The sequence below is a fragment of the Mauremys reevesii genome, linkage group 18, assembly GCF_016161935.1.
Source record: "Mauremys reevesii isolate NIE-2019 linkage group 18, ASM1616193v1, whole genome shotgun sequence".
In the NCBI taxonomy this organism is placed as follows: Eukaryota; Metazoa; Chordata; order Testudines; family Geoemydidae; genus Mauremys; species Mauremys reevesii.
In genome coordinates, this window is record NC_052640.1 from 4,082,962 (window position 1) to 4,110,540 (window position 27,579).

Below are 27,579 nucleotides of genomic sequence, written 5' to 3' on the forward strand. Positions count from 1 at the left end.
ATCAAATATTTCATTTTAATAGATATTTATAGGCTATGCAAAGGCTTTTAATCCTGTTGAGAAGCTGGTACCTGCTTAACCTATGACATTTACAATATTACAAAAAGCCGTTTAGAGGCATTTTTGCTTTTCATTTTATATAAATGCTGCATTGAAAAATGTACCTTGTTATAGAAATACCAGGATTGGCCCTGCTGAGGTAATTATAATTCATAGGCCTTCAGTCATGAACAGCGGTCCCTACCTGAGGCCTGATGGAAAGCCTGAGTATTTCCACTGACTCCCATGTGCTTTGAATCAGACTCCAAGGGGACAGGATTGGGCTCTTAAGAGTTGATTCTGTGTCACTGAAGTCAATAGGAGTTTTGCTACTGACTTGAGTGGGAGCAGGATCTTGCCCTTAAGCAGCTGAAGTGAGTGAGTGTCCCTGAATGATGTTAATAATGGAGAAGGATGTTCCAGCATGTCCATTGAGCAAAGCTGAAGAACATTTGGTTTAACGCACTATAGCCTATAAATAGTCATGTCATATTTTGTTAATATGGCAACATTATTAATGTATATAATTAAGCTTCCAAAGATTCTGTTTTAAACACTGTTGTGTATTTTTCACTGGGGAAGAATTAATATAGCTAGTTCATTTTAAAAAACAAAATGAGATCATTTTGAATTAAATTTAGGAGCAAACAGAATTGTGGGGCTCACAGATATGTTAACTGTCCAATTAATTAATGTGCAGAGCTGTTGTGGGGAACATAATTCTCCAAGCATGCTTTGACGAGTGATTTAGTATTCCTAAATGCTTGCTGAAAGAACATTGAATGTTATCTTGTGTGTGAATGTACAGTTTCTAAGCTGGATACATTTTAATGTTTAAAAAACTTTGTGTATATTGAGCTTGTTGTACAATATTTTTTGTTCCTATGTTAATAATGCAACATTGGATAGTTTGATTCCACACTTGATATTTTATGTTGAATAAATTAATAGTTTTTACAGTAATGATGCTTTTGCTGCCCTAGATGTGTAATCCATTATGGGACCTTGATAACTGCAGCTGTTATGAAGGGTCAGTAGTTTCACAGGATATTTGTGTCCTGATTTTTAGATATCCTAGACATCTGAAACTCCCACTGATTTCAGTTGGATCTGTGGGTTCTAAAAATTAGACCCTTAATTGTGTATTTGTTTCACACTTGAAGGGATACTGTCAGGTGAAAAATTACACGTTTTCTTAACTCCTTTATAAATAACCCACACCTTATTAAAACTGAAAGGGCTTTAAAGACTTGATTTACTTTTCATTATTTAAGATCTTTGTTTACTTTTTGAAATGCACGTAACTTGCACAATAATAAACTGTTTGTTTGTCTGTAGTAACTTTCTAGCAGGTTCCACTGTCATGTCCTCAGTCCCGCATACACTGCAAAGGAATGTTTATTTGTTAAAACTTCCCATTCAGATTGTAGTTGATGGAAACGTACTGGCTTTAGATTTTGCAAATGATTATTTTTATAAAATTTCAGGCCATATTTGACCTGACACTGTCCCTTTAACCCTAAAATGATTTATTCTCCTTCTGATGTCCGGTAATTCACAGATGGAATTTCCTTCATGTCTGGGTCAAAATGACCAATGGGCTTCAAGCACTATGTAACCTGAGGTTGTACATTCTTAATGTGCAGCTACAGTAGAAGCCACAATCCATCCAGGTGACATCTATCTCTTGGGGTAGGAGTGAGCAATAGCTACAGAATGGGACTGTGTTGTGACAGTAGTGTCTGGGAGTGGGCAGGAGGTTAAGCTTTTGGAGGTTTCTCTGAACTTACTGGACTCTCAGGCCATTTCTGAGGCTCTCTCATCACTTCTTCCAGCACAATATGACCTTCCTTTGTTTCCAGGGGACATATTTATTGACATTTGACCTACTTCTGGCTTTGCTTCATGACAGGGTGTAATTGTTGTGGAGAACTGAGAGGCAAACAGTGCTGATTGGCAGCCCCTGGAGATTGGGATCTTTCGTCTACAGAGCAGGTACAAGGTGGACCATGGCAGTGCAAGCTTCCACCCCACTTCCCCTGCTTATGTGCCTCAACCTGATGTAGGAAGGAAAATATCCAGTTCTGTTCAGTCCTGGGAATCTCTGTTGAGACTGTTAACAGAGCCTAGAGTTTAAGTACTGATTCTTTGTATACACTGAAATGAACAAATTATCTCAATTACACAGGGTTCCAAATAGTGCCAGCTGGGATTGTGTTTTTAATGGTCACTTGCCCACTAGCAATAAGATTTAGCCAACTAGGTAATTTCACATTATACAGTTTCAGAACCTTCTGTTTGTTCAGGCCCTAGAATTGTGGCAATTCATCAAATGTTAGTTACAAATTGATAGAGCTAAAATACTGGAAACATGGAATGAAGATCTGGAGTGTTTCTGTTAAATTAGCACTTCCGACCTTGTCAATCCCATCACTAACAGGAGAAGCATCATGCATGGGCACATTTAGATCTGACCTTTAGCAGGTACAAATATTAGAATCTAGCCTTTAAGCCCTTAGACTGCAAATAGAATCACACACCTGATCAGCTCTGTTAATATTTTTTAATAGCCAATTTAGGAGCACATTTGTCATCTCAAGCAATGAAGAGTAATAGCTCCCATGTGCTTTAAGCTCTGATGAACCCAACATTTACTTAGGGCTATATGATGATTTGTTATTGCAGATTTACATTGATATAACTCTTCTGAAGTCAACTGAGTTGTTAGTTACACCAGTCTGAGGAAGAACAGAATCTGGTCCTTAATATCTCCTATTGACACTAAGTGAAATTGAGTAGATGACTATTTCATTGGATAGTTTCTGTTGAAGTGCTATCACAGATCATTAGGATTCACATTAACCAGTTGTAAACTTTTTCATTTTTTTTAAATCTTGTGATCTTACCCTTGTGATTGTGATTGACAGTCAGTTGGAGTTGAGCACCTAATGTCCATTTGTGCCTTTGAAAATCTCTCCCTTATGAATTATAGCTCACAACCACCCCGTACTGTACAAATGGGGCACTGGTAAAAGTAAAATGACTTGTCCAGAGGGACGGAGGGAGAAAGTGTCAAAGCTGAAGTTCCTAGCTCCCAGGCCTATGTTCAGACTTCCTCACTCTTCAAAGGGAATGTTCCATCAAAGGCATCTTTTATTACATCCAGCTGCTCACCACCACCTGGGACGTGTGACTCTGTCATGCATAGGCCTTTAAAAGACGCAGAGAAAGAGAAAGGAGGAGAGGCCGTGGCCACATGCTTTTCAAATATTCTGGTGCCTCCACCTTAAAGCAACCGGCCTGCATTTGTCAAGTGGCACAAGTCTAACCAGCATCCTGAACAAGCTGTGTTGGGTGGGATGGGAGCTGGTGCCGCTGAGATTTTTTACTGTTAAGTGAAAGGAGGTAAATGGTGACTCATGAGACCCTGGCCCACACTGTGAAGATGTGCATGAAGAATGAAACCCAATAGGCTAGGCTTTGCAGTGTGCAGCTTGACAGCATTACAATGAGAAGAGCCCCAGGCTCCTAATGGAGTTACACATTACCATGACAACCACTGGGAATAGTCTTGAAGATGGGAACGCCCCCATATTTGTAGACAAGGCAGCAGAACTGGATTCTGAGGGGACTTTGCACTGTGATGCTGAATGCTGGACACAGCCTTCTTGGAGAGTGCTCTCCTTTGAGCACTCTCTGGTCTTTTGAGTTGAGGGCATTTTCGCTTGATCACTGGGAGGCCAAAAGGTACCTTTCCTGCGTCTTATGCCTCCTGATCTGGACCCTGACGAGACCAAACTGAGGGAGGAGAGACCAGGCTGGAGCAAGCCAACTCACTGCACAACATCTTGCTGATGACCGCCCTAGTTCCTGCACAGGATATACCCCACCCCAAGGCCTTGTAACCTCCTGGAAGCCCCATGTGCAATCTGTACAGCAGGTGCAATTTAACAAGAGTCAGACCTTTTCACAAGCTAATGTTTCCAGTGGTGAAAGGAAATGAGAGACTGAAGTGCCAATGTCTATTTTAGGTGCAGGTGCCTGCTCTGCCTATCATCTCTGCTATATGTAGAATTTGGCAAACACAGAGCCTGAGGTCCCTTAGCTTCTATATAAATTATCTGAAAACCCGTCTCCAGGAACGTGTCTAGCAGTAGCACCTGTACAATAGCCAAATGCTTTAGTTCCAACTTCAATGTAAGAAAAACTACTCTGCCTTCAGCATGTATCTTAGACCCGCTGCTACTTTCACAGGAGTTCAAGAGCCTCTTTCCATTAAGGAGCTTTTATCTCTTGGGCAAGGCTTACAAATCTAACTATGTGCTGGCTGGCTGAACAGCAAGCTAAGACCTCAGCTGACATGGGATCAGCTTCAGGTCCTGTCCAGCAACACGGAACTGCAGGCCAGCGAAGAGTTAGCTGAACTCCGTCTGCCCTTTGGAGACTGACCTAGCAGTGTCTGAGTGCTTCGCTACAGGGACCATCTACAGTAACACAGGTTTTATTTATGTTTCCATGGTGTAGTTTATATGAACAGAGCAAGGATGAGCCAGCCGCCTGGCAAACAATAGCAACAGGGAGTTAATTGGTAACAATCGGAAAACTGTACCCTAGAGACCAGTCTTGGAGCTGCTGAGGGCATCAAACAGAGAACATGCATCACTGAGTTATTTATTTTTGCCTTTGCCCTGCGACTTCCTAGCTACTGGTGCTATTGTTGGACATGTGACTGCTGCACACAACTAACAGTTTCTTCCCATCCATCCTCTACTATTGCTGTGGGCCTATCGCAGATTTGCCATGGAAAAAATGTGAATGATCATTAGAATATTTCTGTTAAATCAAAGATGGGACTGTGGTGGTCGGGCCAGCTTCTTTTCTTCTAGAATCCTTCCGAAGATCCTGGCGGCTTCCATGGCACATCCCCAGTGGATGGTGAGTCCGAAACCACCGTGGCCATAGTTGTGTATCACCTAAAAGAGACGGAAATGTGGATGTGGAAAAGCCACAGCAACTAAACGCTGGGGTTCAAATGCCACAATGTAACCCTGCAAAATAGTAAATTGTTCAAGAGGATTCCAATCAGCAGTTACAGTTCTGAGTCCAGGAGAGCTTCACAGCTGGAGGACAACAGCGCACAACAGAGTCTGGATTGCATCACTATGCACTAGAATTGGATACTAGGTAAAAACACATCCCAGTTAGTTGTTTTTCTCTTTCTCCTGTCATCACCTAAAAGTGATTAAGCCCTCAATAATGCAAGCTAGCCCTATGGCCTAGCACAGGGATGCCTTTGTGCAGCTGAGAGCTCCTGTGGCAGCTTGCCAGGAGCTTGGGGGCTGTACCCAATTTACATAAAATGGAGCAGCTTGCAGCTGCCCTTGTCTGTACTCTGGAGAGACATCCTGTACAGGCCAGAACCCAGCCTCACCCCAGGGCCTGCATCTACCACAGAGCCCTCATGTCAGATTCACCTTCCTGACCACAACTGCTCTTTAAATCTGGAAGCTTTGGGATGCATAGTGAATTCACTCATTGCAAGTTCCCTCCCTCCCCATGTACTGGGCCAGCATCTGGCTTTGGGCAGGGAAACAACTGATCTTTGAGTGGTTCACAACATGTAGCTCTGTTTTCAGTTTTATTCAGCAATCTCCTGGCTGAAATCACGATAGCCTGGGCCACAGATGATCAGAGACTGAAGACAAGAGAGTCCTGTTGAGGGCTCTGGATCAGGTCCTTAACAGCTACCTTCAGTGCAGCTCTTCACCATTTAGAATCACAGCAGCAGCCATAGCGCTTACAGTTGTGTTCCTGCAAGTACAAACTGTGATACCCAACTTCTTATTTGTGCCTGCCAAGGTAAATTACTTTGTTTCAGCAGGAGAATGACTCAGGGTCAGGATCAATAACCAAACGTCTGTCTTCTACCAAGATGCTGTAGAGAGGATGTGATGATAAAAGAACAGAGTGATCTATAAATTAATTTTAATACTGCACTGCTTTGCGCCATGCTAAGGGTCTCAATTAATATGCTGGTTTCTTTCCAAGAATCCTAACTTGGAATAATCTCCAGCTAAATTGAATATATTTGAATCAAATTTAATTACATTTCACAGCCGCCGTCTCTATTAGAGCTTTAATCTCTTCTGCAGAGCTTTGCACACATACACACCCAATCAAATCACAGAGTCCCAATACAGGCCTGCCAAGGAAAATTAAAATGAAATCACTGAGGAGTGATTGGGCATAAACAAAATGAGGCTGCACAGAGGGCCCTGAGAACGGATGGCACATATAAACTTGGATTCCTAGAGCTCCTTTATCACAAGATGCAGATAAGCAGGTACATTTCAAGGGATGTTATCCTGGTGAACTTTTAATACACAGCCAAATTTTAGAAACTAGAGTGCCCAAAATTAGACACCTAATTCCACATTTAGGCACTTAAAGTGGTGTGATTTCAGAGGTGCCAAGTAACTACAGCTCTCATTCATTTATTTTTACAATTCTGTGCCAGATTTCAAGTTACTAAACTGGGTCCCTGTCCACTCAGCCACTAGATGTGATTTAAATTGGGAATCATTGGAATAAATCTGAGGGTGGCAGATAATTCTTACAACTGACGTTTCATGGTGTTTAAGTTGGTAACATGGATAATGATCTTTGAGACCCTTAGAAGCTGGTTTAGGGTCAGATTTTTATGACAGGAGACATAAGGCTCACTTGCAAAAATGCCACAGGCTTTGAGCTCCAATTTTGTAAAAGCAGCCCCTTAGTATACACAGCCATTTTCAGCATTAAGGGAGTAGATTCAACACAAAAATATGAACGACCCTGCATATTTTAAGCGGAGCTGACCTCTATAGTCTGCATGAAAACAAAGCAATGTGAGCGGAATGTTGATACTTCAATACCATCATCAAAACGAAAGCTGGTAAATTAGTTTTGCACTAACTGGTTATTCTATGGTAGAGGAGCCATGTGATTGACTTGACAAAACATATTGCTTCAAGTGCCATTACTCAGGACTCCAGCGGATTTCTACGTACAGAATGCTGTGTACCTCTGATTTTAAAGGTCCATGATGAACTGCCTCTCTCTCCAATCGAACTGTGTAGCGCACAGGACGGAAGCCACTCCATTCATCCACAATCTTTGCCTTCTGGAGACAATAACATGTCACTGGTTTTAGCAGTTAAATGTCAGTAACACAACTGCATTAAACAACCAATTGGGATGAGGAATTTTGTGGACTCTTGTCCACTGGGAACAGAACTGAATCTTACCCGCTAACTCAGTTCACATTGTCCAGCCAAAGGCCATCAGACAGGAATAATGTTTGATCAGGACCAGCCTAGGCTACGTGAGAGCCGGTTTCAAAGAGGCAAAAGGCTCTGGGTCCTGTTACCAATTGTGTGAGCCAGCCAGTGCCCTGAGCTGTTTTTCATACTGTCCCAAGGTAATTTGGGAGCATTACTGTGGGTCGATGCAAACTGCCACATCTAAACTTCAGACTTTCCTTAACGCAGCACCGCAAAGGGGCATGGGGGAGTGTAACACAGCTATCATCATGTAATATCAGAGATGGGCCTTGCATATCAGTTTAAGTCTGTGAAGCACTTCGGAGCTCTGTGATGAAAGGGGCCTATGGCGGGGTATATTACCCCTTTAAGGGCCAGATAGGAGCTGATAGCCAAGACAGCCTGGGTGCAATCAAGGAGCAACCTGTCCTGCCTCTGGGGCTGGGCTAAATAAAGAGGAAAAGGAAGCTGAGCAATGAGAGAGCAGAAACCATGCAGGCTGCTATGGGTGGCAGACCCCAGATCACTGGGCTGACCTGGGCCTTAAAGACTTTGGGTTTTGACCATATGTTTGGTTCCTCTGACTCAAGGCTCTGTGGAAAGGGCCTTATGAACAGAGTTAAGCTACTCCCCAGAGCTGATGCTTAAGGGAAAGGGAGAAAGCCTGCATGCCTCCTAGAGCACCAAGATCTCCACCTGCTGGGGTTGGTTTGGAAGCCTTCTTAAAGGGGACATGTTTTTTTCTGTTAGCTTGGTTTTGGCCTCCTGCTTCTCAGATCCTGTACAATCCCGTATACAAGTATAATATTATGATATGCCCTCATGCAATATCAGACACTGACCCGGGGTCTCCACGGTATGACGACACTGTACAGAGGAGTTTGAAAGTAAGATGGCCATTACTTTATAAGGGGAGATCACCTGAACAAATCTATTCAGTCCATCCAGTTTGCTGAAGCTGGATCTCTGATAACTTGCATTACTGAGATAACAATTATCCTGAGAGGTTCATCTTCAGAACACTTTCCCAGGGGATTCTGCTCAGCTATGGGGGGAAGTTCTCCTTGGCCATTGCCTAATACTTACATCATCCCTGTATGTCACAACACATAAATCAGCGTTCTCTGGCCACAGCTGTTCTATCAGCGTCGGATGATATAATGTACCTGGAGACTAGGGAGCAGCTTGCAGCAATTTTCCCAAATTGTTTTGTGATCCTGGGGGCTGTTCTCTTCGTTCCAGTTTCCCAGCTGAAATATCCCTCCCAAGGTCACTAGCTTGCTCCTGGAACAAGGGCAGAGGGAAAGGGTTTACAGCAAGGGCTCAGCAGTGCTCTGGTACCACAGACAAGGATGCCCTCCATATTACTAGCAACTGCCCCTCTCAGCTTCTACAGCTGGTGCAAGGGACACCAGACTGTCCACACCAGGACCAGATACTGAGGACTGTTTAACTCAAATGTTGGTTAGTCAGACCTGGTTCTCCTCCAGACTCCCTTCCCTACCAGCTGCTCTGTCCCTTTGCCAGTGTGACGCACTTAGTTCCAGTTCTTTCGCGACTGTGTAAACTGTGTCCCCACCCTGGAACCTGCACCTGCCATTCAGAGCTCCACAGTCTGCAGTTATTCTTAGTTTTTAAACCTGTGCTGTTTCCCTTGGAAGTCTGCCTTGTCCCCCAGTTATCATGGGTGAGAGCTGAAATAAACCCCCTAGAAGGAATTACATCTGCAGCTGGTGATAAGACACCACTTGGAACACTTTACTTGGGAGCTACAATTGTTCAAAGTTCATATTTACATAGAGGTTTTATGGATAATCTTGAAATATTAGAGCAAAAGAAAGTGCCCCGAAACATAGCATTCAGGTTACAGCTAAGAAAATGCTCCTCTCCCAAAGCTGGGCCAGGTCTCTGTTCTCCAGCAGAAGTGGAGACCATGCAGCAAGCATGTGTTTGTTTATCCTGAGGCTTAGTTCTCTGTGTGTGTAGCTTCCAAACTCATTAAATTAGCATCCAAATCACATGAACATGCCGCTTCAGGAGCCATGTAGGAAGTGCAAGTTACATGCAGGAAACTAAGATTTTAGGTGTGTAATGCGGCCAAGGCCTGCCAGTCACTGAATTCAGCACCTTGGCTGAGTGGCGACTGCAGGATCAGGTGAAGATTTCAGAACTTCACACTAATGTGGAGATGATGACACAAGCAGGGTTTGTCCCAAGGGCTCATTTCTGGTCCTGCTGGTAGTTAACAGGGAAGCCAGTTACGTAGGCTAAGCAAATGGCTGCCAGTGGTGGAAACCCTTGGGGATAAAACAAATGGCCAAAGCTGCAATTTACACCTTGCAAAGTCGACTGGTGTGGAATGGATGACATTTCTCCCATTGCAGCTGGAATGCAAAATTCTAGGGAAGACAATTTATTAACCAATTAAAGGCCCAAACCTGCTCCCAGTGAAGTCAGTGGGAATGCTGCCAATCCTGCCATTGATGTTAATGGGTATGTGAAGCGCTGTACAGAAAATGAGGACCCAGAGCACAAATGCTGAATGGAGTGTGGAAAACGAACAGGCTCCACACAAATGTGCCTGGCTTCAATGGAAGCTGGGGGTGCTCAGCAACCCTCAGGATCTGGCAGAGTTCTGTTGAAGTTAGGACTATGGATGGCAGGGTTTTCCTGTTGGCGAACAGCAATGAAGGCGCAATGAATGCTTCTGGGTGTCCCCAGCTCCTACCAGCCCAGGAAGCTCCAGAGCCAAACTCGAACCTTGCTAAACTGAGGGAAGTAAACTGTGAAATTGTGCAAGCAGCCCTCTGAGTCAGTGCGGACACTGGGAATTGTCTTGCTTTTTCCATGCATGCCCACTGCTCTCCACCCACACACCTAATAAAAGGAACATCAGGCAGGGTACAAATCCAAGCCCTGGTTTAATATTTAAAGTGTTCTTCTCAGAGGCTTGCTCTTGCAGGATTTCTGCATTATAGATGTCAGTGGGGAGCCATTTTAGAATCTTTGTTCTATAAGTAACGTTGATAGAAACATTACTGATACCTGATGGATCCCAGGACAGTCTGTTAACTGTTACTTACCCGGGTATAATGTATGGTGAGTTATAGATTCCAGATTCAAGATCATGAGTCAGGACAAAATGCTTCACCCAAGGGGCCAGGACCTAAGAGATGAAGAAAACAGAGCAATATAGATCCACAGGTATCAGAATTGAACATCTAGATTTCTTTGCTCAAGTGGAAAATTGAACTGGCCAAAGAAAGTCAAGCCCTGGCCCAGACACACAAAGGAAGAAATGTCCACTCATCAGTAAACACCAGGAGCAGGGGATCCTGCCATGCAATTTCTTTTGTTACATTATATTATGTTTACACGGCATCATCAGCATTTCTTATGATGCAGTTTCAAGACAGGGGCGGATGGATGGTAGGTAGGTGGGAAGATGAGTACAAGGGCTTCCCACCTCATATTTTTTTCAGAATAAGAATAATAATAACCCTTCAATACTTTGGCCAAGGATTTCACAACATGTTACATATATGAACAACTGAGCCTCAAACCCATCACCCATATGTTACAGTTGGGGAAAGAGAGGTTTAGGGACCAGCCCCCGGGGGCATCATGAGTCCACAGCAGAACCAGGTCTCTTAATCCTGTGCTTCAGCCACCAGACCACACACATTCATACATCCCATGAGCTGCGCCTAGTGAGTCAATCATCCAGCAAAGGAAACAAAATCTGGCACCTGCCCCTCCCTCGCCCCCCAGAGCCATCCTCACCTTTATGATTTGTCCTCGGCCTGGCATTAACCCTGGGTCTGGTTGCAGTTCCCCTGCACGGACCCCAGTACAGTTTATTATAACATCCACACCCTTGACAGCCATCTAACAAGGGAGAAATGCACAGCCATGAGCAGGACATGCAATCCGGGGAGGCAGAAGAACTGTGGTAGACCCACTTGGGGAGCACCCACCATTGGTTCTGCAGTTCTCTTCCAGGTGTCAAAGCCAAGCCGAGCACCTGAACTGCCACCCTCAGTCAGTAATGAATGTGCTAGTCCATAAAGAAGAGAGGGACAAATCCGGCACTCAGATCCTCAGGCACAGCTCCCACTGAAATCCCACATGTGCACCTGAGGTCGGGATCTGCCACCGCCTCCTCTGAAGGGGACACCAGGATGGCTATGCTCGCTGCCTGAATTCCTGTCTGCAGGTAAAGGGATAATGAGATCCCAGCACAGCCAGAGCACTCGGCTCATCTGATATTCTCCTGAGTACTGTGCCAGCCCCTCCTTGCAATGGACATAGCACAGTCCAGTGATTGTGTAGGGCGTAGGGTCTGCCTGAAAGAGGCTCCCGCCCAGGGATAGTTAAGGCTGCTTCTCTGCCCTGACTGCTGCATTCTAGTGAAAGCAAGGAGTTCCTCACAGCATCTCAGAGTGTCTGGCAGATTACACACCAGATAGAACTGTTGCTTCCCCAACAGCTGTGGGAACCATGGTTGCTATTACTAAGGCATTCATGCTGTGTGGCATCTCCCCTGCCCTGCCCCTGCACAAGGCAAATATTCTCCTTCTCCCCATCCCCAACTCAGGAGTCTCAGACTTGTCTTTCTAAATGTCCATCCAGCCCTTCCCCGGCAGATTTTCTCCAATTAAATTCCACGCCAACCTCATGGAAGGATTCGATCTTCTTATGAAAAAACTTGACTCCTCTCTGCTTTAACCTGTAAAAACAAAGTTCATTTGTTAATGACAACTAACAGCAACTGAACAATTCAAACCAGCCACCAGGGAAGGGTTATTACTCTTCATGTACCACCATATACCCAAGTCTTTCTCAATGGCTATTAAATGGTCTCCAATCATTACCTCATTTCTTTAATGCACTGGGGACACCACTAATTGACAATCATACTAATCATGCTAAACCATACAGCATATTCCAGACTTTCACATATATTGTAAACAGCTAATCAATTACACATTTTAAAACAAACAAAATCCTTTTCTGTAGTGGAAAGCCAGAGGAGCTGCAGTGACACCCAATTTGCAATCTTGCCTTGCTAACTTACTCCATTTTATTTCTTTTCATATACAAAATACAAAGTTAAATCCTAGTAAGGAAAATAGAAAGGAGCATAAACTCTGGCAAATGAAGTGTAAAAATATAATTAGGAAGGCCAAAAAAGAATTTGAAGAACAGCTAGCCAAAGACTCAAAAAGTAATAGCAAATTTTTTTTAAGTACATCAGAAGCAGGAAGCCTGCTAAATAACTAGTGGGGCCACTGGACAATCGAGATGCTAAAGGATGATAAGGCCATTGTGGAGAAACTAAATGAATTCTTTGCATCGGTCTTCACGGTTGAGGATGTGAGGGAGATTCCCAAACCTGAGCCATTCTTTGATAAACTAAAGTACCATACCATAGGGTCATCCAGTACCATACCAAGAGTTCTGAAGGAACTCAAATGAAACTACTAGGACTACTAACTGTACTAACTGTCGCATCTTAACCTATCATTTAAATCAGGATAGCTAACAAGACCAAATGACCCCAATTTAAAACCTCAATTTTTAAGCCCAGCAATTAGCAAGCCTGGCAGGAAGCCTACAACTAGGCAAACTTTGAAAAACAAAAACTAAAAAAAAAAACACAAAAACATACACACACATGAATATAAACATGATGAGAATAGTCAGTCAGGTTTTGAAAAAAGGCCTCACCAATCTACCAATCTACTAGAATTCTTTGAGGGGTCAAGCATGTGGACAAGGGGGGGGGGGTCCATACAGTACATTATATTTAGAGAAAAGCTTTGACAAAGACCCACCTCAAGTTCTTTAAAAAAAAAAGTAAGCTGTCATGGGATAAGAGTTCTCTCTTGATGGATTACTGGTTAAAAAGATATAGGAGGGTAGGAGAGGAGTAATAATTTTTTTTTTCAGGAAGAGAGAGAGGTAAATGTGTCCAGGGGGGCATGCTGTAGCCCTAGTCCTATTTAACATGTTCATAAGTGATCTGGAAAAAGGGGTAAACAGTGAGGTGGCAAAATTTGAAGATGATACAAAACTACTCAAGATAGTTAAGTCCCAGGCAGACTGCGAAGAGCTACAAAAGAAACTCTCAAAACTGGGTGACTGGGCAACAAAATGGCAGATGAAATTCAATGTTGATAAATGCAAAGTAATTCACATTGGGAAACATAATCCCAACTATACATATAAAATGATGGGGTCTAAATTAGCTGTTACCACTCAAGAAAGAGACCTTGGAGTCATTGTGGACAGTTCTCTGAAAACATCCACTCGATGTGCAGCGGCAGTCAAAAAGGCGAACGGAATGTTGAGAATCATTAAGAAAGGGATAGATAATAAGACAGAAAATATCAGATTGCCTCTATATAAATCCATGGTATGCCCACATCTTGAATACTGTATGCAGATGTGATCGTCCCATCTCAAAAAAGATATATTGGAATTGGAAAAAGTTCCAAAAAGGGGAACAAAAATGATTAGAGGTATGGAACAGCATATGAAGAGAGATTAATAAGACTGGAACTTTTCAGCTTGGAAAAGAGATGACTAAGGGGGGATATGATAGAGGTCTATAAAATCATTACTGGTGTGGAGAAAATAAATAAGGAAGTGTTATTTACTCCTTCTCATAACACAGGAACTAGGGGCCACCAAATGAAATTAATAGGCAGCAGGTTTAAAACAAACAAAAGGAAGTATTTTTTCACACAACGCACCGTCAACCCATGGAACTCCTTGCCAGAGGATGTTGTGAAGACCAAGACTATAACAGAGTTCAAAGAAGAAATAGATAAATTCATGGAGGATAGATCCATCAATGGCTATTAGCCAGGATGGGCAGGAATGGTGTCTCTAGCCTCTCTTTGCCAGAAGCTGGGAACGGGTGACAGAGGATGGATCACTTGATGATTCCCTGTTCTGTTCATTCCCTCTGGGGCACCTGGCATTGGCCACTGTCGGAAGACAGGACACTGGGCTAGATGGACCTTTGGTCTCACCAGTATGGCTGCTCTTATGTTCTTGTGACCTTTAAGAAAGCTCCATTAAAAGAACATTGTGAAAGTTGCAAAGTTGAGCACTTCAAAGTTAGGAAATGCCAGAATTAAGGTTGCCTGTGCCCCTCAGAAGCTGCATTATGATATAGTCTTTAATTACGTGATCACATACTATTTTCTCATTTTTTTTAAGAAACAAACTGGAAAAAAGAAAAGAAAAAGAAATTGATCATTTGGATCCCATGGATCACTAATACGTATGGATTTTTAAAACATAGGCAAAGCAACATGTTTTTCCCTAATTTCATCCTTGGAAACGCCTGAACTGTTTTTGCTAAAACTTTCCCAAAATATTCAGCCTGAGACAGACACCCAGCATGGAAAATATCAGCCCAAACAGTTAAATTCTGGCAAAGTTATGAACTGAAAACAAGGCCTTATAATGAAAAGTGTCAGCCAACATTAACCATAGGCAGTACTACCATCTAAAATACATCCAGCAACTTGGTGTTAAAGGAGAATCTTGAATAATAGTTGGTGTTTTCCCCCTTTTGTCTGAATGAAAATGGAATTTTCAAAATTATTTATAAGTAGGCTGATGGGTGAACTGAGTAAAAAAAGCTGCTTTTTATTCACCCTTAAATCAATAGATTACTACACAAGTCTAAAAATGGGGGCACAACCCAACTGTAGCAGAACAGAAGAAAGATAATAGGCTGGCACTCACCTCTTGGTAAGCCAAGGCAAATAGCTCTTGCCCTCTAAGATTAGTGCTGTGTTAAACCAACCATAGCTGAAACAGAGGAAGAGAAAAATGGACGTGCAGTATCATTTCATCTAGTCTTACTGGCACAGAATTGCTTTCACATCTACTCTTTTTAGAGCATCTGCTGAAACATTTTTAGCAGAGGAAGGAGCTGAAAAACTCTGTGTGTCCCTCTCTTCTGTCTTATCTGAGATGATTCCAACTTCTTATTTATGGAAAAGAGCTGTGTCCGGTGACAGCTGTATAATAAGGCAATAATGTTTAGCACTTACCTAGCAACATCCACTGAACCTGTTCATAGAATCATAGACTATCAGGGTTGGAAAAGATCTCAGGAGGTCATCTAGTCCAACCCCCTGCTCAAAGCAGGACCAGCCCCAACTAAATCATCCCAGCCAGGGCTTTGTCACATTAATCCGCATGACATCCCTGGGAGATAGGTAGTATGACTGTCCCCAGGGTGGGAAGTGATGCATGGAAAAATTAAGTCACATAGTAGGACAATAGCAAAGGCAGGAATGGAACCCAGGAGTCCTGATTCTTGGTCATCTGCTTTTTGCTCTAGATCATGCTGCTTCTCACCGTCTTTATGTCTTGTATACTATACCTATTGTATGGTGCAGTGCATGGGACTCCTGGAGGTGTAGGTATATTTATCCATGAATAATACTATGCATGTCACTAGTTCCTCTAAGGTAATATGCATTGTATAATACCTGTAACCAGGGAAGAGTTCAAGCTCTTTTGCTGTCAGATTCCTAAATCCCAGGACAATGTCCTTCCAAGGTGGGTCCTGCAGAGGGGAAAATGTTCCAGGCTCGTTAACATTATTTAATCACTATAACACATTCCCAGAGTCCATGTAGCTGAACATGGGAAGGATGACATGGGACACTAGCGCATGGGTCTCTTTGCTACACCGGCTCAGTCCAGAGGTATGGAGGGCCAGACCCTCTGCTGGTGGAAATTGTCATTGCTCCACTGAAGTCAACAGAACTACTCCGGTTTACACCTGATGATGGTTAGCCCAGCATTTATGTTTACATATCACTGGAGAACCAGCAAGTGCACAGTGCAGACAAACTGGTGACAAAATGAACTGTCAGCTGATCTGGAAAAGCTTTATACATCGGTAAATAAAAAATACAAGTTTTCCCAGCAAGATTTGAGCCATTGACCCTTGGTCCCTTTCACCCGTATCTGCTTACCGGAACTGGCTGTGTAAAGAGATTGTAGCCAGAAATTGGGAAGAGTCCCATTTCCTCTGCTTCCGGTGAGTTCAGGTGTCCACACAGGTAATCAAATGTCTCTTTGTTCCAGAGCCTAAAATGTAATATCATGTGGATTTATCTTTCAGAAAGCATCCTAATAACATCCCAGCTTCAGTGCTTGTACTGGCACATCCTTCCTGCCAGGTCCCTTCAACTGATGGCAGTCTACTCACCTGAGTAAGGCTTTGCAGGGCTAGGCCATGCTATTTATCATCACGCCTTTAATATGGATTTACAGTTCCAGAGTTGTCATTAAATCATAGCAGAGGGAGAGAGAAACGAAGAGGCCCAGTCAGGCGGATGGGAGGGGGGAAGAGATGAACTCCTCTGGGATTGTAAATGAGCGAGGAGGCAGGTGAGGGGAGCTGCAGAGAGGCAAGCTCCTACCCTAAGGCTGGTGAGGTTAGGTAAAGGGCAGGGAAGAGGCTGGTGCTAGCCAAATGCAGGGAGACAGGCAGGAGGCAGGCAAGGTCCCTGGAGGTGGGAGGCACAAGTCCACAAAAGGCTTTATTAGAACAACTGGCAACCTGACCCCAGCTCCTGGTGGAGTTTAGGACTGGGGGAGAGGGGATGCCTCCCGTATATGGGACAGCAGCATCCTACATGGGCTGGAGTCTGGAGAGCTGGGGCGAGGGGAGGCTATTGGAACTCCAGACAAAGGAAGTTCTGCTCCACTAACTGCGGTGGGATTGTCTGTCTGCAATGTGCCCCCTTTCAGAGCTCATGTCTGAGCTCTGGAGCACTCACATTCACGAGGCAGAGTGCTGGCAGGAGGCGGGATTTCTATGTTCAGCTCCTCCAAGCAAATTTCTTGCAGGGGGCTGCCATCAGTGCAATGGCAATGACGAGGCACATGGCCTTGTCTACACTAGGGATCTGCACTGATGCAGCTAAGCTGGGGGCTGAAACTCCAGCGCACCAAGCCCTTAGAAACTTTCTGGAGACTGGTTTCACACTTAGCTTGCCAGCCCCTCCCAATCAGTAAAGAGCTGGCAGAATGTAGAGGAGCTAGGTTTCCTTCCAACAGCTGATCAGTATTGTAACAAGCGTGTCCCACATTGTGTGGGGGCATATCAGATTCTCAACAGCACTGTGCCAAGAGAGAGCACCTGCAGAAGGCAGAGCTGATGGTCTTGATTACACAGCAGTGGTTTTGTCAGGGCCGCTCAACAGCCATCAGGCTGAATAGCAGGGAGATGAAATGAATGACCCTCCAGGCAGACTGGACCCAACTGATTAAGAGAACTGGAAGCGACCCAGAACATATTTGCCTTTAAAAGCATTTCAGCCTGAGCAGACAATGGTTTGCAGATGATGAGGGGAATTGTTTTGGGATGTAATAATCATTTAATTGCCGTCACAGGGGCACCTGAACACTGGTTAGTATCACCCACTTCCTTGTGTACCGGGCACTGACAGAACAACATTACAACAGCCTGAGAGCCAAAGCCGCCTCTCTTACGTTTCTTGAGCGTTTCTCTTATTGTCCACGTAGGGCTGCCAGAGCCCTGCTGCGCCATCGCTGGTGGTGAGCGGCGTATACCGGTCAGCATAGACTTCAATTTCCAGGGGCTGGACGACCGAGTGATACTGATCGTAGATGCACAAGGCTGTGGACAGCCCGATCACCCCCGCTCCGATCACCGCTACGCGCATGGCAGTCAGGTCCCTCCTGTGGGAGGCAAGATAAATTAAACCAAACCCCCAAGACCGTGCCCAGGAAGGAAATAAAGTCAGAGTGCCAGGGGAGCTGCTTGAATGGGCCTGGTGCATCCCAGAGAAGGTTTGCACCTACAGGGATGCTGAGCGGGCCGGGCTGTCCTGAAAGGCCTCTGAAGATAATGGGACAGAGCCAGTCTGCAAGGGCAGCAGGCCCAGCAGCAAAGGGACTAAGCCACATCTCAGTGTTTATATTTAACGCCATTTCTCCAAGGGTAAAAGCAGCTGCTGACTCACCTCTCCGGCCCAAGGGAGAAGGAATGCACCACAGACTTGGTAAGGGAGCGTTGTGGAAGCTTTCCCCACTATATTAGCCTGCAGATCTTGTGTAGAGTGGATCGCATCCCCAGCTATCCCCACCCATGGCTAGGCTGCTACACCGGGCTGATGAGCCCTAGCACATTATTCCCTGAGACGCTGCCCGGGGTCAATACACTTTGCTTCTCTTTTAAAAGCTGTTTGTGACCGCCCTGGCCATTGCAATTCTGAAGCAGAATGGGCATTTGGTGAGCTCCTTTGCATCTCAATACCCAGGATGCTCTCTCTTCCAGCTCCCATAGCACTGCTGGCTCGGACCTCTGGCAGTAGGCAAAGACTTGGGCACACAGGCTCTCTTTCTTCAGAGGGAAAGAACCGAGGGCTGGTGCTTTCTGGGCCAGTGTGTCACACTCACCACGTCCCACTTTAAGGCTTCAGCCTGCTTTACAAACCAAGCAAATCCTCCAGCCACTCAAGCTAGCATCTAACAAGAGAGCTCTCTGTGCTCCAGAATGGCTCAACCCAACTCCCCGCCTGTGTTCTCTAAACTCTGCTCCCACATGCCAGCGCTCTTGGCACCCCGATGCTGGGCTCGAATCCTTGTCCTAGCACAGCAGATTCTTTTGTAGAAAGACAACCAAAAAAACCCTGGAAACGTTCGACATTTACCCAGCAAAACCAATGCCAGAAACAACAAATGGAAGAAAGGTTTTATTGTACGGGCTTTGCAAACTTCCCCACTCAGCTCTGCTAACGTACCTGCAGTCTGACTGGCATATCCCAGCCCTGGGGAAGCCCCCCCAGCTGCACTGATACCCTGCAGCTCAGAACTACAGCCTCAGAAAGGCAGGATCAAAGCAATCATTCCTAAAATTTGTGCCTCTTCCCCTGCATAAACCTTAAGCCTCACCCTCCCCTTAAAATGCTGCATCGATGACAGCTCAGGGATCAAAGGGTTAAAGTGCACGTCTGTCCATTCACTATTGACTGGCACAATGTTCCTTTGCTTCTCATGGCCAACATGCAGCTGCAGTGCTTCCCATGGGCTTACCAGAGGAGCTGTTGCTGCTAAATGCATCCTGGCCAACAAACCCTCTCCGGGGTCCTGTGTGGCCAGCTCCATTAGCAGCTGCTTCTCCCCAGCCTGGTACTAGTGAGCATTCCAGCACAGGTGTGTGAGCAGGTGAGTGCTCAGGTGTGCTTGTGCAGAGCTCCACTTCACCCTTTTGAAGATCGGCCTCATATTTTTAAAATAAATGTTAATTTACTCTGTTACTAACCCACGTTCCTAGAACCCCCTTAGCATGCATGGTGAATTAAACCCTTGGATAGAGTCCTGCTCCTTCCATTTCTCTGACTGACCATCTGATCAGATAACAGAAACTAGAGTCAGAAAAGGCCTATGTGCCCCCTGCAGACCCGTCCCCAGGGGGAGGAGAGACTGCCCCGACGGGGCAAGTGGAACAAATGGCTTTCTCACCAGTTCTCCAGCTGGTCAATAAACCACTGAGACAAACACATTCCCCAGACTAACCTGCAGAGTGACAGGTCCCCAAGAAGGTTCCTCGAGCTGCAGGGAGCTCCGCGCAGAGCCTTCTGCACACAAGCTGTTTATCGCTAAGCGTGAAACATACAGTCTGAAGGTCATTCACCAGGGACAGAAAGAGCAGCATCAGCAACTCGCTCTTCCTAACAACTGGGCAGTAGGTCAAAGTCTCCCAGCCAAGGTGACCGTGGGCGGGGAGATGGCGTTTCACGGTCCTGGCAGACTCGCTCTGCCCAGAGAACATGACTTGGATCTTCCCCAGCCCAGGGCAGAGCTCCACCCCCATTACTGCCACTGAGCTGCCTTGCCTGAAATTAGGGAAGGAAATGGAGTGACAGGGCCTCCCAGGACTCCTGAAAGGGTGGTCACTGCCACTGGTCACCATGGAAATTGTTCGTTCCTCTGACCCCAGAGAGAGGGAGTGGGGTCTAGTGGGTAGAAGCAGAGGAATGGGAGTCAGGACTCCTACGTTCTCTTCCTGGTTCAGCCACAGGCTTCCTGCAGGACCCTGGGTGCGTCATTTACCTTCTGTGCCTCAGTTTCCCCTTCTGTAAATGGGAATAACTCTTCCCTGCCTCACAGGGGGGGCTGCGTTTACAAAGCATTCTGGGTGCTGCAGGGAATGCCCTGTACCAGCATCCCAAGCATTAGTAGCTGAAGGAGCTCTCACACCGCTGGGGTCTTTGTGCCTGGCTGTCCCCTGGCAATAGGCTGGGAGCCCTGCAGATGGTTTACTGTAGCTCCATCCCTCCTATTCATAGCTGTGCCTGGAGCTGGAATAACTCTCCCATGCAGCAGTGCAGGGAAGCAGCCAGGATCAGGCGCTGAGGGAGGAGAGCAGAATGAGGTGACGACTTTACCTCAGGGAAGCTGCTCGGATTTACTTAGGCATGGACCTCCACTGTGTGGAGCAGACCCCTCCTCCTAACACATCAGCTTCCCATGAAAGAACCAGGACCCCTCAGGTTCTAGGGCAGTGGTTCTCCACCTCTTTACCATTGTGGGCTGCAATGTGGCTCTCTGTGTGTTGTGGGCCGCATCCACGCTGTATGGCCCCGATGATGTCACATGGGCCGCAGCTGTGTACTGATTGGGCTGCAAGCAGCCCGTGGCCTGAGAACCACTATTCTAGAGTTTCTGCAGCCTGGAAAGCTACACACATCTACATATTCAAATCCATCCCGTTTAACCTCTTGACACCTACAGATACAGTAAAATCTGCCCTAAGCAACCACACAAAGCAACCAAACAAGACAACTGCCTAGTAAGAGTGAGTCCTTACCTAACAGTCAAGGAAAATTGTCCTGGAAATTTTGAGGAGATTTCCAAGTGACTTCTGACAACAGGAAGTTGCCTGTAGGAAAGGGATCAGTCCTTAGGGCTGGTGACACATATTTATGGCATTGTATATTTCTGTGGGTTTATCCTATCTAAAGGTCATCTGAACAGGAGCGCCGGCGGCCTTTTTGGCGCCCTAGGCGGCAGAAGGTCCTGCCCCCAAAATGGCACCCCTGACAGAGGCGGCGGAAGATCCCGCTCCCAAAATACTGCCGCGGTCGCCGCCCCCCAAATATCAGCACCCTAGGTGACCAACTAGGTTGCCAAATGGGTTGCACTGGCCCTGCATCTGAACAGCCACCAGTAGTAATGTGAGCTGGAGTGGCATGTTCCCTCCAAACATGGGAAACGCAGAAGCATATTGTGTTTACAGAAGGCCATGCTACAAACGAATCCCTTGTGTAGCCGGTTCCTAGCAGTCCTGGGGTGAACTCTGCATTACAGCAGACGGGACAGTCTTACCTTAGAGTTGCTGTACCACTGTCCAGGTTTCCCAGTTTACATGTAATACTTTAAAGAAGGGAGGTTCTGTTGCAGTGAGGCTCATTCCCCAGTGTAATGACACCCAAAGAGGCATCCACATCTCTTTCTAGAATCCGGTGAGACAGGATCACCAGCTCTCCAAGCAGATTTGAAACGGTGAGGAAAAGTGCCTCTTTGACTTCTAGAGCATGTTTAATCTAAGGTACGCCACGCTTTAAAAATGTCAATTAATTAGCTAACCCCTGTGAGATAGCTTAGCACTAGCACCCACATTTTATAAATTGGGAAACCCCGAGGCACAGAGATTTGCACCTGAGGTCAGACAGTCATTCATTCATTCATGCCCGTCACCCCAACCGGGGTATGGGCCGCCAACAACAGATCTCCATAGTGTCAGACAGTGAGTCAGTGGCAAATTGGGAATAGACCCCAGGAGCTCTGACTCCCAGCCCACTGCTCTAAGCGACAGACACACTCTTTCTCAGACGTTCTGCAGCATGAGCTTTCGTGGGTGAATACCCACTTCTTCAGATGCAATACCCACTTCTTGCATCTGAAGAAGGAGTCCCTAAAGCTCAGCTCATGCTGCGCGTCTGTTAGTCTATAAGGTGCCACAGGATTCTTTGTTGCTTTTACAGATCCAGACTAACACGGCTACCCCTCTGATACTCTTTCTCAATCCTCCTCTCGCTGGAGAAACCCATCATTTCATCCCCTGCCTCAAAGCCAGGTTTCTTTGAGATTGTGTCTCTATGTAGATACCCATAATGTTGAAGAACGAGGGCAGCATTGGAAGCATACCGTGCATGGGCAGGATTGTTATAGACAGAATTTTTGGTGAGTATTCCAGGAGTTGTCAGTAGCTTTTTAAAAACAAGTACAGAGGAAGCAGAAATGTGGATTGTTCTTCTAAGTACTGAAACTTAACATACGTATATGGACTTCTGGGCCCAGGATTTCACTCTGAGTGGGTGGATGAATTGTTTTTTCTCTGCACAAGGGGCTGATAATTTATTTATTGGTTAATGTATAAAGAAGCCATCTCGCAAAAGTATCTGGGGTGCTGTACACAAACTAAAATGAAATCAAGATGGGCTTGGGACCCGGAGGAATCCACCTCCAAACAATGTGAACAGAGGAAAGGATCCAAGGAAGGACAGAGGTGATTAAAAGACAAGGTGCACGGGGGTCAGAGGCAGCTGGCCGGAACAGAAAGGCCTTGCACTTGGCGAGGAAGGAGGCATGCAGCCATGTGCATATGCTCAGTCAGAGGGAATGACAGAGAGAGTCAAACCTCCAGGCTGAGGCTTCTATGTCTTGATCCCCCTGCAGCCATTCATGCTGTTGATGATCAGGTGCTGTTGCTCCTCATGGGCCCTGGCACAGTACTGATGGGGCCAGTCGTGATGGACAAATGTCTACCACGTGGAGTGACGTGGGGTCCCTGCTGTCTGCCCTTCTCTCCAGCATCCATATGAGACAGCTAGTGGGTACTCTGAGATCAAGAGCATGCTGACAACACAGCTCTATGCACCTCCTCTGTGAGTGCCGCCCCCGCCATCACCCAGAAGCACCAGTTGGTGTATGGATGGATGACAAACATTTGGTACAGGTTTGATCCAGGTAAGACAGAACTGATGATGGAAAGAGGGAAACACGGGGCAGAACTGAGGACACTCTCCAGCCCACAGTCATCCAGGCAGGGCAGAGCCTTGAGGCCATGCTTAGGGTCCTCACTGCTCCTGGACGCACAGCCTGCACCAGTGGTGAGGGGTGTTTTCCACCAGCTGCAGCTGGCCCGAAGGCAGGGAAGCACCTAGCTGCTGCCTTTGCTCATTGCTCAGCACTTGGATACCACAGGGACAGGTATCTGAGATATGACATCAGACAGACTGATCAGGGCCCTGCACCGAGAAGGCCTGATTCGTATGAACCCTTAAGCTTCAGATGCCTTGGCGAGATATAGGGGGAGAGGCAGTAGCTCAAGGGCCTAAATTATTAAGGGCTTTCAATACAATCAGTAAAGCCTATTATACTAATTACCCTATTACTTGTCTGCCTCTTGCTTTTGGCACTGCTGACCCCTCACACTTTCTCCTGTCTGGCAATTATACTTTTCCCTTGCACGATGCCATGCCTTTGATGCTGTCAAAATGCTTTACAGACATGATCTAACTCAAACAGCAGCAGCACCCTTGGGGGTGGGGGGTCAGAATTATTACCCCCATTTCACAGGCGGAGGCTCAGGGAGATGGAATGATCTGCCCCAGGTCACACGGTGAGTCATCAGCAGAGCTGGGAAAAGAGAGACCCACTCCAAACTGCTAGACTGCACTGTCCTCTTGCCAGGTTGGGTCTTCAGCCAGGAAGGACTGTGCTGTGTAAAAGAAACCAGCATGACAGTATTTGGCTAATGGCAGCTCCTGCCGCTGCCACTTCTGCTCTGAGCACATGGGAAGCTTCATCTTGACCGGATTATGCAGCTGTTTAAATATTTTGTGCAACATTTTTGTAGCAATTCTCTGTTGGATCAGTTCCCTCTGACTGCCCACCTAGCGCTCCAGAGGCGGCTGTGACTCAGGTCTCATTAAGGAAAGACTAATAGTGACACATGTGACAGGGAATAATTTTCATGCCTAACATGGTCAGATGCTCTAAAATACCTTTTGTACACTCAGTATGTATGGATTGCAGGGTGTACAGTTTGCACACTGACTTCATCTCCTACAGGGCAGGGAAGTTCAGGCTCTGCCTGTTTCATTTTTAAAAGCATCTGTGATTATTACTACAGATCTGTATAACTATGACTATTCACAGCAAACTGGTTATTCAGTAACTTTAGAACCTCCTTCTGTTGGCAAATTAGCTGTAGGCAGACTGATCTCTTACAAATTCATCCATTAATAATATAAATACTAACAACAAATAAAAACACCTAGCTCTTGTACAGTGCTTTTCATCCATAGCGCTCAAAGCGCTCTAAAAAGGAGGTCTGTATCATTATCCCCATTTTACAGATAGGGAAACTGAGGCACAAAGAGTGGAAGTGACTTTACCCAAGGTCACTCAGCACAGCAGAGACAGAGTTGGGAACTAAACGCAGGTCTCCCAAGTCCCAGACCAGCGCTCTATCCATTAGGACACACTGCTTCCCCATTAGTCAACACTGTTCAGTGAGTGGTTGATGTGGACGTACTTCAGCCTATGGGCTCCATTTGCCAGGATTGTTATAATTCACTATCCGTGCTACGTGTCTGAATCACATGGTATGGTTTGTGCTCCATTATTGGATGACTGCATAAAATGTTTCAAGATGGTGGTCAGGTGTTTCTGCAAAGGCACTTTCCCATGAGCATCTGTGATGCTTTCTCATTTCACAAACAAGTTGCTCATGCAGATATTCACAGGAAGTGAGTAAAAAGAGCAGTGAATACTGTCCAGATACATTCGCTTTTGGGTGCTTTGGCACAGTATTTACCCAGCTCTAACTAGGACCAGAAAGGTTTTCTTCCTGGTCCTGGGCCCTCGTTTGGAATTATGGCTCAAATTCAATCCTGGTTTAACAAAATCCCCATAATCATAGGGAGTTGCATCTGGTCCTCTAACTATGGGCTCAGTCCTGCAGTTCTTACTCAGGCCAAGCTCCTACTGAGGTCAGTGTGTGGGAGTATTGCCTGAATAAGTCCCGTGTGTAGACCTCAAGTTGTGCCACTCCACGTTTGTCCTGTCCTTTCCTGACAAAGATGGAGCCCCAGCCTCACCCTTTATGCTTATTCTAGAAATTGATTCACTCTTAAAAATAAATAAAAAGCATATTGGTCCCCGAGGCCTGTAGAATTGACCCAGACCTAGTGCAGGACAGAAACCGTAACGAATTACTGCCAGAAAGAGTGAGAGTCTGGAACTAAAGCCAATGTAAAGGCAGAAAAACAAAGGAAGCATCTCTGACATTTACAGTATGCAGCACGGATTGTCAGGGGTGGCGAGGGCTACTCTCCAGAGAGCATAGCTAATATCCTTCCATCTGGACAGCAATTTGGTCCAGCTTAGTGGATTCTGAGGGCGAAGGCTTTTTTGCCAGTCCCTTTATTCTAGAAGGAAGGTCTCTCTGCAGGACACTCCCTGGAGCACACACAGAGAGGAGCCCCTTTGCCTTGTCTTTGCTGAGAGTTGAGGGGAGCCAGCCCTCCTTTATTCAGGGCTTCCACACAGTTAAGGTGGAGTATCAATGTTCAAACACTATTAGAGAGGACACATCAGTGAGGTACGTGTCTCCAAGACAGACATAATAGGCTCCCAGAGGGACTGCTATACACTATTTGGTCTAGTCTGATTTTAATAAATGTCCCGGCCATAATTACTCCAGATGACAGCAGTGAGTATTCGCATTAGCAACAATGTAGAAGGAGAGATCTAATAAGCTACGCTCCCCTATTCCCCGAGTATCATTCTTCTCACTGACCATCTTTATAAGATGAGACAGATGATGCCCATAAATAATTGTAATTGACTCTTGTCTCCTTAAAATTCCTTGGCTCTTTCATTTGTGAACTAACAAGCCTTCAGTGCCTTTGTTCTATACAAACGGAATCACAAATATTCTCCTCCTCCCTTTCTGCCCCATTTGCTTCTACAATAATCCACAAGAGTGTGCCCCTCATTTGCACGTGTGCAATGTCACTGAAGTTGGTCAATAGAATGGGTAGGATTTGCTCCATTACTTGGGAGATTCTAATAATTCCGCAAAAAGAACAGGAGTACTTGTGGCACCTTAGAGACTAACAAATGTATTTGAGCATAAGCTTTCGTGGGCTACAGCCCACTTCTTGTTTTCACAGTCATAGTTACCAACCTCTCACTGGGGCTTTTTGATGTCCCTGACAAAGAGCAGAGATGTAAAATGACCCATATTTCATTCATTGAAGAAATCCCTTGTGATTTATTTAGCAAGCAACACCATTACAGAAATCAGTATTGTACTTGTCATTGAAAAGGATTCTATGCAGTACCTGTTTTCTAGCACAGCCTCCAAGGGACAGACAGAAGCTTGTCAAGTGCCAGTCAGCTGAGCCAGCTCCTCCCTCACCAGGTGTCACACAGGTCAACAGAACATGAGAAAACGGTTTTGATTTGCACTGAGAACAGTGCACCTGACGCTCCCCTCCTGTGCGCCAGTCACTCTCAGTGGGGCTTAATGTCAGTGCACTCCAGGAAGTCACCCCAGTGACCAAACCAGACCCAACTCTGCCGCCAACAGGCCCCCTCCCGTGCAGAGATCCCCTCAGCTGTGCCAAGCTTCCCTTGCAGCTTCCCCCTCCCATTCATGCACCCCTGCCAGAATGCACTGCTAACCTGCTGCTGCCCCTCCATCCCTGGCCTGCGCCCCACCTCCCCTCCTGCCCCTTCCCCACCCTGCGTCCCACCTCCCCTCCTGCCCTTTCCCCACCCTGCGTCCCACCTCCCCTGCTGCCCCCTCCTCACCCGCGGCCTGCGCCCCACCTCCCCTCCTGCCCTTCCCACCCTGCGTCCCACCTCCCCTCTGCCCCTCCCACCCTGCGCCCCACCTCCTCCTGCCCCTTCCCCACCCTCGTGCCCCACCTCCCCTTCTGCCCCTCCCCACCCTGCGTCCCACCTCCCCTTCTGCCCCCTCCCACCCTGCGTCCCACCTCCCCTGCTGCCCCTCCTCACCCTGCGCCCCACCTCCCCTGCTGCCCCTTCCCCACCCTGCACCCCACCTCCTCCTGCCCCTTCCCCACCCTGTGCCCCACCTCCCCTGCTGCCCCCTCCCACCCTGAACCCCACCTCCCCTGCTGCCCTCCTC

At 46.2% G+C, this 27,579-nt stretch overlaps 2 protein-coding genes across 4 annotated transcripts in view; one reads left to right on the top strand and one right to left on the bottom strand.

The window, feature by feature from the left end:
* Window positions 1-2,593, top strand: part of LOC120386015 (SV2 related protein) — a 44,550-nt gene extending 41,957 nt beyond the window's left edge. The window contains exon 18 of the transcript XR_005589484.1: window positions 1,952-2,593. The gene's annotated coding sequence lies outside the window, so the exon portion shown is untranslated. The remainder of the gene's footprint in view (window positions 1-1,951) is intronic.
* On the bottom strand, window positions 2,589-27,072 carry DAO (D-amino acid oxidase). 3 transcript variants are annotated; one of them, XM_039504752.1, is made up of 11 exons: window positions 26,768-27,072; window positions 17,877-18,086; window positions 16,352-16,466; window positions 15,860-15,936; window positions 15,105-15,170; window positions 12,015-12,069; window positions 11,124-11,228; window positions 10,424-10,506; window positions 8,507-8,624; window positions 7,103-7,201; window positions 2,589-5,012 (listed from the first exon to the last, which is right to left on the bottom strand). In XM_039504752.1, the coding sequence occupies exons 2-11, from the start codon at window positions 18,068-18,070 to the stop codon at window positions 4,881-4,883; spliced, it is 1,044 nt and encodes a 347-aa protein (XP_039360686.1). In that variant the 5' UTR covers window positions 18,071-18,086; window positions 26,768-27,072; the 3' UTR covers window positions 2,589-4,880. The 3 variants fall into 3 exon arrangements, with proteins under 3 accessions (XP_039360686.1, XP_039360687.1, XP_039360688.1); XM_039504753.1 differs by lacking the exon at window positions 26,768-27,072 and adding an exon at window positions 19,926-20,072; XM_039504754.1 differs by lacking the exon at window positions 26,768-27,072 and adding an exon at window positions 18,371-18,391.
* Between the last annotated feature and the right edge of the window lie 507 nt (window positions 27,073-27,579).